This window comes from Drosophila virilis, chromosome 5 (genome assembly GCF_030788295.1).
Source record: "Drosophila virilis strain 15010-1051.87 chromosome 5, Dvir_AGI_RSII-ME, whole genome shotgun sequence".
In the NCBI taxonomy this organism is placed as follows: Eukaryota; Metazoa; Arthropoda; class Insecta; order Diptera; family Drosophilidae; genus Drosophila; species Drosophila virilis.
Genome location: NC_091547.1, coordinates 1,248,607 through 1,265,170, shown reverse-complemented (window position 1 = coordinate 1,265,170; position 16,564 = coordinate 1,248,607). Strand labels below are relative to the sequence as shown.

Genomic DNA, 16,564 nt, shown 5'->3' with positions numbered 1-16,564 from the left:
AAAAAGAAATATATTTCAAACAAATACACAATTGACATAAATTGAATGCATTAAACATAAAGAATATCATGCTAATTACAAAATTGTACAACAACAATTAAGAGCGTTAGCAAAGGTGGATTAAATGCAATTAGTCGAGCTTCAAACAGAATACATAATTCAATTATTTAAATAAATAATATTAATTTATTCTCTGATAGGCAACGAAACAATTAGATAAAGTGCGAGCCCTTTTTTTCAACGACGAATCGATTTAGTTGCTTTTAAAACCAGGCTGGAAAGTACTTTTTATTTACTTGTTTATACCCTTACAGAGGATATTAAAAGTTTGTCATGAAATGTGCAACGCATAGCAGAAGACAGCTCCTAAACTCATAAAGTATATATATTCTAGATTAGCATCAAAAACTTTGGATATATCCGACTATTGTAGGCAGTACATAGATCGGAATGGAATGCCATAGGAACGATTGCTGGTTCTTGAATAAAAAACTATTTGGTTTATCAAGATATCTTGATCAAAATCTGAGTTTATAACAGTCACTATTCACCTTACATATATTCCAAATCCCAGCTAACTTATTCAAACTCGGCATCTAATAGTTTCTCGTACTCTCCCATCAAACCCTATATCATACAACTGCCATAGGAACGATCGGTCGAAATTTTTTTTTCTGTTCAACATTTTCGAGCTTCACTATACTCACATACCTGCATAGGGTAAATGGGTGCAAGGGTATTAAAACTTCGGCTTGCAAACAATTATTCTCACTTTCCCGTTTTAACACGAAACGAGCCCTAAACAAATAGGTTGCCCAAAAATACTTCATTAGTTCATAAATGTTTTGTATAAAATTAATTAACTTTTGAAGATAAACAAACACAAATTGAATTTAATTAAACATATTTTGCAGATGCTAATTTTAGGCCAATTTTATTAATATGAATCGAAACTTTAGGCAAATAAGTTGCCCGAACGGAAAAATATTGGTTTTGATTCGGAACAAATTTTGATAAGAACTCAGCCTCGAGACATAGCTATTTGGATTTATCTAAACCTATTTTGCAGCTGTCAATTTTGGCTAGAGCTCAACTATGGCCTGCCTTATGAACGGGCAAATTCCAATTGGAAGTGAAATTGTTTTGTTAAGAATTTACAAAAATATGACAAACCAAAGGCAAAAACTCGGTACAAACTTTACAATTGAACAGTGAACTATATTTTTGGGCGGATTTGCAGTTCTGCCTTCTCTCAATTTAAACCAATCTTTGTTGTACACAAAACAAACTGAAATATGTCAAAAGAAAATTGCAAAATATGTCTAGGCTCGATTTAACACATGCGGAAAAACACAAATCACCAACCGAAAATGTAACTAAAACGAACCTTTTCTGGATTATAAGACAATGCCAGCGCATCAATTTATAAATTTAACTAAGCTCTACATTTAAGCAAAATGTTTTATGACTTGACAAACAATTATTTAAAATTTAACTAACACACATGACAATTGAAAAGAAGCCACGCACTTAAAAATTAAAGAGAATTACATTTCTAAATGGCAATTTATTTTTATGCGCATAGAATCCATAAATATTTGCATAAATTAAAATTTTTTTATAATTTTAAGAAATAGCAAAATTTTAAGAATCTTTAAATTAAGTTTATATATTTTTATATTTATTCATAAATTAAAAGACAAGCTAATTTTATGTGTTATCACTTTGACACTCTGTTTTTTTTTTTTTCTATTGAATTGAATGGAAATTATTTCAAAATCTATCCGCGTTTAATTTGCCGCACCTTTCGCGCGCGCTGTTATTGGCCGACTGCGAAGCTGGCGAAACATTTGGCGCCAATTTCACAGTTCGAATTTTCCCCTTCGGACTTCCAGTTGCGAAACTGGAAAACTGGAAGCGCGCCAATAGCCGGCAAAATGGCGCCTGCGTCTGTCGCACACACACGTAAACAAAAAACAGCTGCTGCCACATTCATTGATGGCTTTTCGGATTGGACTGTGTGCGTAAAGCCCCAGTGCTCAAAAACCCATCAGCTCCATTTGCAATCGATCAGATAGAGTGGGTGTGGGTGGCTACTATCTTTGCCACACATGAAATGCCAAAATGGGCTTGCCACGCCTTTTGTGTGTCCCGCCAACACTCGCGTACTCCCACAACGCAAATACTTATGAATAGCCCACACTTGATTAGCCGGAGCAAAAAAAAAATAGTGCTCCAATTGTGCGCATTAGAGCCTGACAGGGGCGTGCTTAACACGCACACGTTTGACATTGCGCTAACATGAGCTTTATCTTGATGATAAATATTTTCTTAGGTGTAGCTTAAGGAAATTGAATGCCCAAAAGTCAGTGTACGGCGCAAAAGTGTCCTCGACTCATAAATCCATTTCATTATATACATTATTTGTCTTGCTTAAGTTGGGAGTGCCCGACTAGCAGATACCCTCTAGACAGTACTTCTAAAAACTCTATTTTCTTTACAATTTGAGAAGAGCAGATATCCGATATTTGAAATATTCGCAATGTATATATACCCCAAGATATCCTACTATCCAAACTTGGTGTTTTCGAGATTTTACATACCTCCATATATTTTTATTAAGTTTAAACATGAGCTGTTTACGCTTCAGACCCTCAAATTAGCATTATCTGAAGATTGAAATTTGGTAGCGCCTAAAAGTATGCAATTGAAAATTGCTTGAAAACTAACTGCAAAGCGATATAAGAATTTAATTCAATTGAAATAAATAAAAACTAAAGAGACGCAACCAAACACTAGCTTTAAATGCACCAAATTTAAACATAAACAACAATTAAGATTAACTCACTAAACTAAAGCCGCTGGCTAAAGCAAAGAGTGCACAGCGAATTGCGTGCTCTTAAATTTGCTCTTACCAAAAGACACTCAAAGAGAAAAAAAACATGCGCACAACAAAAAACATGGCAACGAAAAAAAAGGTAAACAAAAAGTCAAAACGATTGAAAACAAGCGCATTCAAATTGAAAGCAAAATCAATTGAAAGCAGCAAACGAAGAGAGCGTAAGAGAGCGCAAAGCAGGTTATTTGCTGAGCGCGCTCCCTCTCTATCTCTCTCGCGTGCGCTTGGATGTGTGTGTGTGTGCGTGCGTGCGCGTTCGTTCGGCTCGTGCCGCAGACGAAGCATTTAACTGTTAACAGCGCTCATTTTGTGTTAACATCGCCTCTTGTTTGTTCGTGAACGCCGAAGTCGACGCACGCCTCTCGTTTTCGCGCGCTTCGCACACATTTCGTAGAGCAGCAGCGAATATATTTCAGTTATATTAATAGAAATCAAACACACACACACACACACACACACACACACACGCAAGCCATATTGAAAGTGTCACACACACGTACATGAAAGTTGATAACAAATACATATATATATATATATTAAATATATACATATATATTAAAGTAGTTGAATTGCATGTAAAATCTGTGAATTAAGTTCAATTGTTAAACAAAATATTAAACATTGTGCGTGTGGTTGCGTATACGCAACGTGTTGCCGACGAAAACTCAAAACAGAAGCAAATCCAAGAAAAAAAATAAATAAATAGTAGACAAAAACAAAACACAACTATTTGCTGCTTGATAATTCGTCATGCTGCACGCCTTCTGTCTCTGTCGCACGCGCGCGGCTTAACGGTAAAACGCGGCCTACGACAACAAACAAACAAACAAAAACAAAAACACAAAAAAACAAGCAGAGGAAGAAGGTGAAGCAGCTATTGAAGAAGAAGCAGAAAAAAAGCCCACGTGGCTTGTGGTTAATTTTGGCCACAATTTAATCAACAAAAGCGCAAAAATCATATCAAAAGAAACGACCACAGAAACAAAGAAAACAAAACAAAACAACAAAACCAGAAAAGTAAAACAAACTTTTGGGAAATTTTGGAGTATTTTACACGCATATATATAGGAAAAAAATATATATATATAGATGTGCATATATATATACACTAGAAATGAAATCGAAATCAAATAAATAAATGTTGAAAATGTTGCCATTTTATGCAAATTGCGGGCAGCCAAAAGCCAAGCAAGCAACAGACACGTCATCATAGCCCAACACACACACAAACACACATGGCCCGTCTATTTGTCTAGGCTATAGCTGCTTATATATATATATATATATATGAATATAGGAAAAACATATATATACACAGTCACACTCCATACGAGACGAAGGAGAACGGAACCAGGCCACAAAACGAGTCGCAAGTCGTATCGACTCCCGTTGCGTCGCCCCGCCTGAGACGTTGCACAGTGCGCGACGTGGCCATTTGGGGCACAAGGACACTGAGGGCGCGGTGGCAAGGACATTTACATTGCCTTACACACACTGGCACAACAAGCCCAAGCCAACGGTGGGCGTGGCAGGCGCGTCGAGAGCCCGATAGCCCATCAATCAAGTCCCAAGTCCGAGCAGCAACTGGGCCCCCATGTAGCTGGCCATAGAGCCACAGTGAGGCAGCAGTAAAGCATCGAAAGGATACACTCAACCAGGACACACACGTACAAGATGGCGCGACGCAAGGGCAGCGGACGTGGCAGTAAGTACAAAATTACAGTTAACCCAATTGCTCCCGTTCAGGCCAGGAATTATGCACAAAAGCCTGATTTCAATTGAACTCGACAAACATACAGTCTTCGCAATAAGTATATGCATATTGCAACAATTGAAAATACAAGATACGTGCACACACACACGCACATTCCCACACAATATCCTTTTTTTTTTCAGATATGCCTGTTGACAGGCGTTTACTTCATAACTTGATACTTGGGCTCAAGGCCACTTTTGTACGCTGTAGCTGTGCATGTGTGTGAGTGTATGTGTGTGTGTGTGCTTGTACTTGGCTGTGTAAATGGGTAGTTGAGGAAAAAAGTTGTCTATTAAATACCCTGTAATTCCCACTAACAAGCCCTAAAATGAGATCAAGATTAAACCAAAAGATACTAAGTGATTGACTGAGGAAATACCACGTACTTTGCAAAATATCTAAGTAAATCGACTGACTGATTGACTGACTGATTGATGATCAATAGTTCGAACAAACCATATGACTTCACAGAGAGAGAGAGAGAGAGAGAGAGAGGGTATACCATAAGATACTACGCACTTTATAAGCATTCGATCTAAATATCTTGACTGAATGAATTACCAATATCTCGGCTGATTGATGGGCTATAGTAGTCCATTATTAAATACCCTGTACTTCTTGCTCTAGGATAATACTTAAAATTGATTGACCGACTGACTGACTGACTGATTCACTGTTTGCTGAACAACAGTTCGAACGAGCAATTTGCCTCTTAAGTGCGCAGCACTTCTCACTCTTATTAAATATCTAGTCTGTTAAATTTTTGGGCATAAAAATGAAAACTAGTTAACGATTTCTGTCGTACAGTTGGTAAATTGTTGAAACACTGTCCTGGAAAATTGTTTCTTAAGTCAATTGACCTTTAATTCACTTGCACACACATTTTTATGATAATGAGAGAGATATAAACCATTGTGCGCTGTCCATGTAAAGCCGGGTAACACTGTTAACACTGATCTTATTGCCTTTCGAGTCGCAAACAACTCTCTGTGTCTGGCTGCTCTTACAGGGTAGCGCAAGGACAAACGCAACAAGAAAAGCAGACAACAGGCCATCATTGTAGGCGTAAAGGAAAGAATGATATAGCTAGATAAATAGATGAATAAGGGTGAGAGAGAGAGAGAGAGAGAGAGAGAGAGAGAGAGAGAGAGAGAGCGAGAATGCGAATCAGTCATTTTCAATTACAGCTAAAAGATTACTTTTTGGCCGCGCTTTAAACTCACGCAAACAATATGTACAAGTCGCCCCCTCGAAACGAAATACCCCACAGCACCCACCCTACCCCGCCCCCCCTGTGAAGTAGGCAAAAGTTCTACGACAAAGTAAAATATTTTGCAGATTGCAAACTGTGCAAAAAAAAAATAAAAAACATTTAAAAAAAAAATAAGAGAGAAGAAAAAGGAAAATGTAACAAACTGCAGGGGGTCGCTTGCAGTGGGCGTTTGCGGGGCGGGACGGGGCGGGCGGTTGCAGCAATGGTTATACTTGAAACTCAAACAAGCGCGCACTTGTTACACAGCAGTCAACGCCCCCAACGCCAGCCGCGCCCCCCGCTCGCCATGCGAGTATCTATAAGATACTTTATTTGCGTTTTCTTTTTTGCGCTATGCTGTGCGCTGCTTTTCAAGGCAGAGGCAGAAGCAGAGAGGTGAGTGGGGCCTAGAGGGGGGCGAGAAAGAGTGCAGCGAGGGCGGGTGGGGCACTGGCAGCTGAGGGTGGGTGGGGCGAGAGCGCGCAAACACAGTTCATGCATAAAACATGCAACTGACTCTGACGCAGTTCAGCTCCGCTACGTTTTATCATGTTGTTTTTCCTTCTCTTTTTTTTTTTTAGTTGCTAGCGTCGACTGCGCTGCAAATGTTGGGGATTCCCTTACGTAATCCCCAAGCGCACACAAAAGCCAAACAAACACACACACACACACACACACACAGTCAGCGCTGTGTTGCAGCTGCGAAGCGCTTTCAAAAAGAGAAACGACAAAAAGCAAAAACAAAAAGCAAAACAAAAAATTAAAACGAAAAGCAGCTCGACACGAGGATGAGCCCCAATGTAATGGCCTGAAAATCAAGCTTGCCACAGCGTCATGAACTTTTGGCGCTCACCCACACACAAACACACACACACACACCAACACCAACACCAACACACACATACACAGGCATAGATACAAAGATACAAACACAAGCGCTTGAGCGAACGCGCAGCCCACAACGCGCAGATACTTTGGCGTCACTTGAGGGCGCAACAACAGAAACTGTTGCGGTGTGTGTGTGTGTGTATGTGTGTCTCTCTGTGGTGTGTGTGTGTGTGTGTGTGTGTGGGGCTAACTCAGTCTGTTAGACAGACAACACTCAAGCCTGAATGTGGCCGTTGCCGTGTTACTTGTTACTCATACTTGTTAGCCACAGTTTGAACTTATTAACAAGAATTGAAATTAGAATTTTGGGCCAAACCGAATGGCCTATACACTACTTTGTAAGTGTATTAAGCCCTATTACCATCATATTTCCAAGAAGCTTAGAAGTGACAACAGATACGTTTGGGCTACAAAAGTATCTACAGATACATATACTTGGAATAAAACTCATATATAGATACATTTGAGCTTTAAAAGTATCTGCAGATACAGTTAGAGTATATAAAACATGGCGATACATTTGGGCTGTAGTTATATCTGTAGATACTTTTAAAATCATATATATATATGTATTTGGACCATTAATGTATCTTTAGATAGATCTGTAGATATCTGTAAATACATTCATAGCAGATTCACTTGGACTTCACAAGTATCTACAGATACTTTTAAAGTACATAATACATGCATGAGTCAAAAAGTATCTACAGATACATTAACGGGCATACAAAGTATTCACAGATACATTTGAGCTATATAAGTATCTACATGTAATAAGAAAGATACATAGATACATTCCATAAAACTTTACATTTCATATTCTAGGTGTATTCAGCTTCAAGCTGTAGCTGATGTACCCGGTAAGCAGTCTAACAAAGTTGCCGTGCAACAATTTCAGATACTTTATAGCGGCCCCCACAGTCGGGCTGTGGCTGCCGCTTGTGGCATGAGGCGGCGGCAGCATTCTTATTCCTCGATGCCCACGCGCCACTCTTGCCACAACTGTTGCCAGAGTCTGAAATCTGTATTTGAATCTGAGTCTGAGTCATTGGGTCTGAGCACAGCCACAGCTCCGTCTAGCTCTGTGTTTTTGTATCTTGTATCTGTTAGATACGCAGCGGCAGCAGCAGGCGCAACATGTTCAAAGCGAACGTGGACACTTAAGCTGCCTGTGCCTCTGTCTCTCTGCCTGTGGCTATGCTTATTCTGTTTCTGTTATAATCTTTGCTTTTTATGCCCTGTACTCAATGAAAGTGTGCTTAAAATGGGGTATAATGCATAAATGAATTACTTAAATAATAAAATATTTATGCGACACTTCTGTGAACAGGGTATCTGCTGGTCAGTCAGCCTAGATTTCTGCTTAGGTACCATCAATTAAATGCTTATCGCGCGGTTAATACAAAATTTATTCTACCTTGCATTTTTGTTATAGCTAGCAACTGCTTACAGGGTATCTTCGGGTCGTGCAAAATGTTGCTGCCGTTGTTGCCATTTATCGCATTTGTTTTGGCCTACGTTCTGTGTCACTAACTACGTCAAAATTAAAATAGACTTTGGTCCGGGCATGCTACTGCCCCGCCCCCTTGCTACTGCCCGCTCTTCACGTGGCTTACACCCAAGTACCCTCCCTCCTCCTTGCTACGCCCCTTTTTGTTATTGTCATTTGGCATTCCTTTGCGCTGTTGCCTCTGCCAGTGTCTCTGCCCTTGCCTTGACTGTTGCCCATTGTGCTGATAATTTATGTTTTGCTCGGCAAACAGTCAAAAGAGGGGGGGTGGAAAGGCAGGGCAAAGGGGGGGACAACTTGCTCGACTCTTGGGCGTCTGTTCGCCTCATTCGCAATGCCTTATGTACAGCTCTTTGTTTTTATTACATTTCTTCTTCTTCTTCGAGTTGTTGTTGTTGTTGTTGTTGTTGTTACCTTTTCTAGCACATTTTCTGGCTCTTTGTTTAGCGTTTCCTTTGGCAACTTTTGGTTCGCATTCCGCTTCAAGTAAAAGGGCTTTTAGTTTTTCGTGTGATTCACTTTATGCATAGTTTATCCAGCTTACGCCCCTAACTCCCTCCCCGCCGCCCTAGACACTGATTCGGGGGTGGTTTTTGTCTTCTTTAAAGTCCCCTTAAGCATAACTGTAACTGTTAGCCGTAACTGGTAACCGTAACTGGTAACTGACAGCTGGCAACTGGGTCTAGGTGTGGTCATGTGTATGCCTCAATGGGCAGTTGACTGATGGGGCACAAGCTGTGCGAACTGCTCACTTTTAGGGTTGCCACACATCCAATTGGATGATCTAATAGGGCAGACGTACAAGTGCGCAGCACAAAATAGATAATTATTCGATAACTAATCGATGCAGCTGCAAATCAGTGCAGCTAAAACCACTCAACGCACAAACAATACAATAAGTTGAGGTCAATCATTTGATAATAAGTAGAATGTTTCTCAAATACTCGATAACTAATTAATAACTAAAGGATACAGCGTAATAAAGCAATCGATAACCTTTAAAAACCAAAATTAGATAACTTATCGATACAAAATCGATCAAATTTAAGCAACTGTACAACAAAGTAGAAACAATAATATTTTAAACACAATCGATAAGTTAAAAATTTCAAAATATATCGATAAATAGCCAAAACTTGATCGTTAAGAATTCAATTACATTTGAAAGTTGATTCGATTCAATGAATACACAATATTTCAAAAGATTAAGATCTATATTTTTTCGATAAATATGGATACTTTTATATTAAAAAATTTAGAGAACATTAATCGATAAAACAATCGATAAGTTATCAATAAATATGCATTATTCTATACATAAATGATAAGCAAACATTTTAGACGATAAGTCAAGCATTCGGTATTTCATCGATAACTGTCGATTAGTTTTTATCAACTACTTCCTTAAAACAAAATCGATAAGTTTTCGACAAATGCGCAGCATTCGATAATAAAAAGGTTAGCGAACTCGTTAAATAATCTCAAAAAAAAGTGCATTAGCCCAATAAAAAGCTACTCGGAAGAACTTAACTAAAACTCGTTCCGTGGCATGTCCTGCTCATAAACAAGCCCAACAACCCCAGGCCCCCCTACGCCCACTCCCTTACTGCACACACACCCGCTGATGCTCTCAAATTCCTGTCTTTAAGCAACTGTTGTAAGCAGCCACGCCCAGAAAATGTACAGGCAAGAGCAGTCCAAACAGAAAGAAAAAAAGGTCATGGCAGTCAAGCCGAAAGTGGAAAAAAAAACATGTACAAAAAACAAAATCAGCTCCGGCAATAAGCCAAAATAAAACCCCATACCTGAGTGAAGAGCAACCTGCAAAACAAAATAAAACACAGCAACAACAAAATAAACAAAAATAAAATACAAAATAAAATAAAAGCAGCCGAAAAGAAATTAAGGAAAATGTTGGCAGCATGCGAAAACGGAAAAACAAGCAACAAAGCGTGTTAAAATACAAGTGTAAACGAGTGTGCGTGTGCGTGTGTGTGTGTGCGTTTATATATAAGTACATACACTCACCCTCTCTCTACACACACACACACACCCACACACACACACACAGAGGCAAGTCTATGAAAGCGCAGGGCTTCCCCAAATGATAAAGTTTTATTTGCCTTTGCGGGTGCACGTTGAGTTTTTTTTTTTTTTTTCTTTTCTGACGATGTCAGCACGAAGCATGCAACAACAACAACAACGCCCCACAATCATGATGATGATGATGATGATGATGGTGGTGTTGGGGTTGATGTTGATGATAATAATGATAATGACGATGACGCTGTTCGACAGGCAGTCACCGCAGCAAGCTCGAGCCATGAAAACCAAGTTAACCAACACCCACAGCCCACAGCAACAATGAAAGCCACAAACAAGTGCAACAACTAGCTGACCAACTAACTGATACCCTGTATATTTATTTACGGTTTTCTATTTTCTATCATGTAATTTTCCTGCTCTCTCATTATTGGTTCCTAACAAGGAAAATAGGCCTCTTGCGTATCACAAACAGGCACGGCTCCGCTGAGCTGGGCATGTGTCCTGTTTTCGTGCGTGACACGAACACGCACGACTCTTCAAACAGACAAACCAGTTATGTGCGTGCTCGTGTCACGCAACAAAAAGTAATTCCAAAAATGCATCTTTACTTTGTAGCCTCTTTTTAAGCTGAGCATATCCCGTTACAGTCTGTGTTAGCCACAGGGCATAGAAAGTTTAACCCAAATGAGTGGACCAGTTGAGGAGTGGAGAGGGCGTGTAAAGGGGATATGAAGGGGGTGGGAAGCCTCTACGCAGTCAAAGGCCCCGCTCCGCCCAAACGCCCCTCCTGTTGCTGGGCAAAAGTTGTTCAACAGCCAAAGCAGAGGCAACGGCAACGACCGTGAAAGGCCATTTGCCTTCTGCCTGTGTGTGTGTGTGTGTGTGGGTGCGTGTGTGTGCCGCAGTGTGTGGCAAGAAGGATAACCGAATACAACATTTTTTGTTGCCTAAGGACGTGCCGGAATTCGTTCGTGTATCTGAATGTGCGGCGGGTCATAGCTGCGTATCTAAGTGTATGCGTAGCTAAGTATCTGCGTATCTACGTATCTAAGTATCTACATATCTGCGTATCTGCGTATCTACGTATCTGTAACTGGGCAAGTGGCATTTTGGAGCATTTTGTACGTGTTTTTGCGCCCGAACACGGTCGGGCTTTGGGGGGGGTTTTTTTTTTTTTGCCTTTTTGTTGGTGTTGTTGTGTTGTGTTGTTGAAGCAGCTGCTGCTAGCAAAATATTTCTTTTGTAATTGAGGCGCATAATTTTTAAAAAATTGCCAACATATTTTAAGCAAAGCCCACCCCAGCTCATAGTTTGCGGCGTTAAGAGCTTGACTAGGCTTTGTTTTGGAGCATTTGCCACAGCTTTGGGCGCGGATTAGTTGTTCAGGCCACAAACAAACCAAAAAGCGGTATTATTTATATATATATATGTATATACATATATATCTAGATACTTATATCGTGATTAAGTGCAGCGCCTTTCAGGCTAATTGAAAATCAGCTTGAAATTCATTTCTTATTAATTGCCTCCCATGCTGAGCTACGTAATGTATCTGCACGTTGAAATTCAATCTATTTATTTGTGTGTGCTGTCATCGATAACCTTTCACCGGAATAGTTCAATGCTGAATGCGGTCAGCGGCGCCCCACAAAATACATTTCGAATTCAACGCCAGCTACTTCAAATCGCATTCAACATAAATACAAATCAATATGCTTGTGTGTGCGTATTTCGGAATTACGTAGTTCAATTATTCAACTGATAACAAGCTCTGCATCCCATTCGCCCAGCCTCCCTCTCGCCCCCTCTCTCTCCCTCTCTCGCTACCTCTCTTTGAGATTTGCGTTGCAAACAACTGCAGACATTCATCAAAGACAGATATTCTGCTGACGTCTGTGCTTTGACATCTTTATAAATATGTACAAATAAATACCAGGAGGTTTTCTAACCAGCTTTATTTAAAGCTTTGCAAGTTTATTTTAAGTCAATCGTAGAAAACTTTGGCTATAATCAAAGTTTTACGCTCGGGTTGCTGGATTTGCCAAAAAGTGTGAAACACGTGTCTAATAAATTAACTAAAAGCTCTTCAAAACAGGGTATGAAGTGGAACGAATGTTTCAAGCCCAGTTTTCAGCTCAGTTTTCAATTGCGCCACAAAAGGTAGCTACTGTAAAACATTTTAGATTTCTGGCGATTACGATCAGTCAGACAATCAATCAATCAGTCATGAGGAGTTTAATTAAATCTCAACAGCTGTTTAATTATTGCATCACAAGAGCTAGCAACTGCTAAACGCAGAAGAACCTCAATGCTCAATCAATCAATCAGTCAGTCAATCAACTAGGAAGCATTTGCCTAAAAATTGGTCTAACTCTTTCTTGCTTCAAAAATGGGTCATGACTGCATAAACAATTCAACTTTCTGGTTCCTACGATTGGCCCTGTGCTTTTATTAACATTCGGTCATTCAATCAATCAATCAATCAGTTACTTAAACAGCACACGAAGTGAATTCTATAAAAAAATTATTTCTAATGCCTATTGATCGAGAATATGAAACAGACGATAATTAAACACCCTATGCAGCAAGGGATGCATATATCTTGCATACTCTATAATTTTGAACAAATGCCCGTCTGCCAAAAGTGTAATTCGCTGCGTATACAAAACAGCTGAGCAAATAAACACAATTTCATAGACCCAAACTGCAAAAATTAACCATTTCTCGTATCAATTTCTAAATAAAATGGCAAAAACGACAACAAAATGAACAAAGGAAACAATCACAACAACGACAACAAACACTCGGGTGTTGAGTTGTTTACACTGTGTATGTATGTGGGCTGGTGGGTGTATATATATATGTGTGTGTGTGTGTGGGTGTGGCGTCACTCGCTGGTCTCAAGTGTTATGCGGACCCAAAACTCTCGAATAGAATTTGGTATGTGTGTGTTTTTTATTGATATTCATTTCGGTTTTATTTTCTTAAGCATTTTTGTTTTGTACTTGGACTTTGTTTGTTTGCAGCAGCTCACGAAAATCGAAAACGTGTTGAATAGCAATCAAAAAACAACAAAAAAAGAAGAAGCAAGCATGAACTAGGGGACACATGACCAGTAGATACCCTGAAGCCAGCTTCTTCTGCCCTCTGCAGCTGCCTGTTTAAAAGAAAACCAATTTTGCTTAACGTCGGTGTATAGAGTCCGATCTTTGTGTACTTTGTGTATACTAAAGATGCCTTGAAAACTGGTGTTTCTTCCAAATTTAGGTTAAGCGGGGGAAGAGAATCTTAAATATGTACATACCAAATCGATATTTATCAATATCATGACAATTGGAAGAGATATTTGTATATGGCTTATGGAATATGAAATATGGCACATTGAATGACATAAGGAACATACCCTTTAAGCAGGGTATACGAACACTATAAGCTGATATGCATAGCCACAAAGAAAATCGACTTCTAGGCACAACGGCGACAACGACGACAGCAAGCGGTGCAAAAGCAAACCAAAGCAGAGCACAACACAAAATATCAAATATAAAATACATATACAAACACAAATAAAAAAAAAAAATAAATAAAATAAAAACGTTGGCATCACGTCATTCCGGTTTTGGCCATCGTTTAGGCCTGTTGCTGAATCCAAAATATGGGGGAAGCTCACGAAAGAATAAATAAATAAAAATAAAACCGAAAAACCAACTCAACAGAAGAAGAAGAAGAAAAACTGAAACATCGAGAGACAAACACGCGCTGTGAACTGGGCTCCAAATGAATGGCCATGGCTGTAGTCGTGCTTAGTAAATGGGGAGGGCTCATTAGAAAAGTAAATATAAATATACAAAAGTTAAGGCAAACAATAGAACAAGATTGAATTATCTACGTTGTAAAGATAAAACCATTTTATAGCAGAGCTCTGCCTGAAACCCTCTTGGCTACGCCCCTGCGCTACACTTGTGGCTCGAATGTTGAAATGCTAAAGTTTGAAAAAGAAATAAAATACCTAATTCTCAACGAATATTCATTCAATTTTTTGCCTAACCCCCTCTGACTACGCCCCTGCGCTTCAATTGAGGTTTGATTCTTCAATATAAGCCTAAAATAAAAAAACTGTGCAATACAATTTACCCAGAGCCATGCATTTTAAATCCAGGCCACATAGCTAATCAAATTTGATTTATCAACCCCCCCCCCCCACCCCCTTCTCCCCTTTGGCTACACCCATGTTCCACTAAATTACGCTTGACCAGCGCGTCTTTGCTCTCGGCCAAGTTTAACAAATACCTAGCACAATTCTAGCGCCAAATGGCAGTTTAACCTGTTTCCATTTGTGCTGCACCCCCCGTGCCCGATTCCCCTGGCCCTACTTCGACTAATTCCCCTCTGTGCCTGTCAAAATTGTCATAAAAAAATGATTTTAGAGCTGCCTCACCCACACACACACACACACACACACACAGAGACTCAAGCCTGGTGAATGTTGGCAAATCAAATATTGGCACAACATCATTTTGAATGACAGTCCCAGCGCTGACCGCGCACCCACCCTCCCCCACTTGGTAGCTCTCCCTACCCCAACTATGATTAAAGAAAACAAAAAATAAAAGCTGTTGTCTCCGGTTCGCTTTGCTGTCTGAGAGTCGAGTTTCCATTGTTGTCGATGATTCACCTGCCGTGAAATACGTTTCTATCGTACGAGTTGCACCTCCCCAAACAAGTTTTATAACATCTTTTGGCTCTATAGCTGGGTGAGTAACAGTCCACACACACACACACACACACACACACACACAGGCACACATTAACACAAAGTTGGCCTGAAACCACTTGAATTTATCGCGCAAATTTCTAAGAATTTTCATTTGCCTGTCTCTGATTAAAAGAAATCAATAAATTATCAGCTCATATCAATTGAATTCGTGGCCCGGTGCCGAGCATTACGAGCAAATGGACGACACTTCTCGTCTCCCAGCATATATATATATACATATCTATACTATTTTTTGGGAAGGTAAGCCCCAGCCCGCGCTCCCGCAAAACGTTTAGAGTATTTTTTAAACGTAAAAGAAATTGTTCAATTGGCATTTAATTGAATTTCAAGCTGTGCTATCATTCACTTCAATCAATCAACTCACAGTGTGTGTGTGTGTGTGTGTGTGTGTGTGTGAGTGTGTGCCCAGGTTAACTACAGATTCGTATTGAAATGTACAGCAGGCAGATAAAATAATTAAAAGCTAGACAGCGCTTAAATCGATTAAGAAATCGATGCAATTAGATCTTCGACATAATTGAATTTGCCAAATTGAAAAAAGGTTTAGTGAAAAACTAGTTAACTTCGATGTATATAAAACTATTTAACGTGATTGACTGATTGACTGATTGACTGGTTGAAGATCAACGTTTGAGTGTAAGAGGGTGAATTCCACTTGCAATAATGGAAAACAGGAGAAAACGATTGATGGAAAACTTTGTGATTTTGCATTTGTCAAATGCAGCTTCATTGGGAAAAATGTGAGAAAAGTCGAGGAAAATGAAAGGATGGAGTATAAAACGATGCGACCCATCAACAATTTACATATTATGCCTAACAGCTATAATGTTATTAACAATAATTTACATTGACTGCCTAACAGCTGTTATTTCATTAACATTAATTTACTTATCCTGCCTAACAGCTGTTATTTTATTAACAGTGATTTACATAGTATGCCCATCAGCTGTTATTAGCAGTGATCCAGCTTAACAGCACACTGTAAACAGACTAAATGTTAAATTCTCTTGCACAATCATAAGATTCACCAAAATCTTCTGCAAACCTGCAGCAAAACCTACGAAATATTCCAAATTTAATACCCTCAGACAGTTTTGAGTGAGACACCTGTTGGCCTTAAGCTCTGCGTAAGCCATAATAAGCAGCACGGGAGCAAAGTAAAAGACATTTGTGTACATAAAGTGCTCAGCATACGTTGGCGCATCTTTATCGTGGGCTTTAGCCACACTCGAAGCTGCTTCCTGCACCGCATTCTATATGTTTATACACATATATATATAAAAGTATATATGTACTTAGATGTTTATACATATTTATAGCAATTTCGCGGAATGGGCAAAGTGATTTCTGATAAAAAGTTAAGTGGCCCAAAAGCCAGCATACAAACAAAAACCAAGACGAAAATAAAAAGGGCCAAAAACAGGTTCAACAAAGCA

General features: G+C 39.4%; 2 protein-coding genes across 6 annotated transcripts in view; one reads left to right on the top strand and one right to left on the bottom strand.

Annotated features, from left to right (window-relative positions):
- The window catches only part of LOC6635932 (G-protein coupled receptor dmsr-1), a 91,731-nt gene that overhangs the window by 52,665 nt on the left and 22,502 nt on the right, over nt 1-16,564 (bottom strand). Inside the window, exon 1 of one of the 5 annotated variants that reach the window (XM_070209825.1) lies at nt 1,552-1,593. The exons of 3 other annotated variants lie outside the window; for them this stretch is intronic. The gene's annotated coding sequence lies outside the window, so the exon portion shown is untranslated. Of the gene's footprint in view, nt 1-1,387; nt 1,445-1,551; nt 1,594-16,564 lie in introns of those variants that run through there. One more of the 5 variants, XM_070209824.1, reaches the window with a different exon arrangement.
- The window catches only part of shn (schnurri), a 48,763-nt gene continuing 35,441 nt past the window's right edge, over nt 3,243-16,564 (top strand). The window contains exon 1 of the mRNA XM_070209807.1: nt 3,243-4,604. Coding sequence (XP_070065908.1) covers nt 4,574-4,604 — 31 coding nt within the window. The 5' untranslated portion in view covers nt 3,243-4,573. The remainder of the gene's footprint in view (nt 4,605-16,564) is intronic.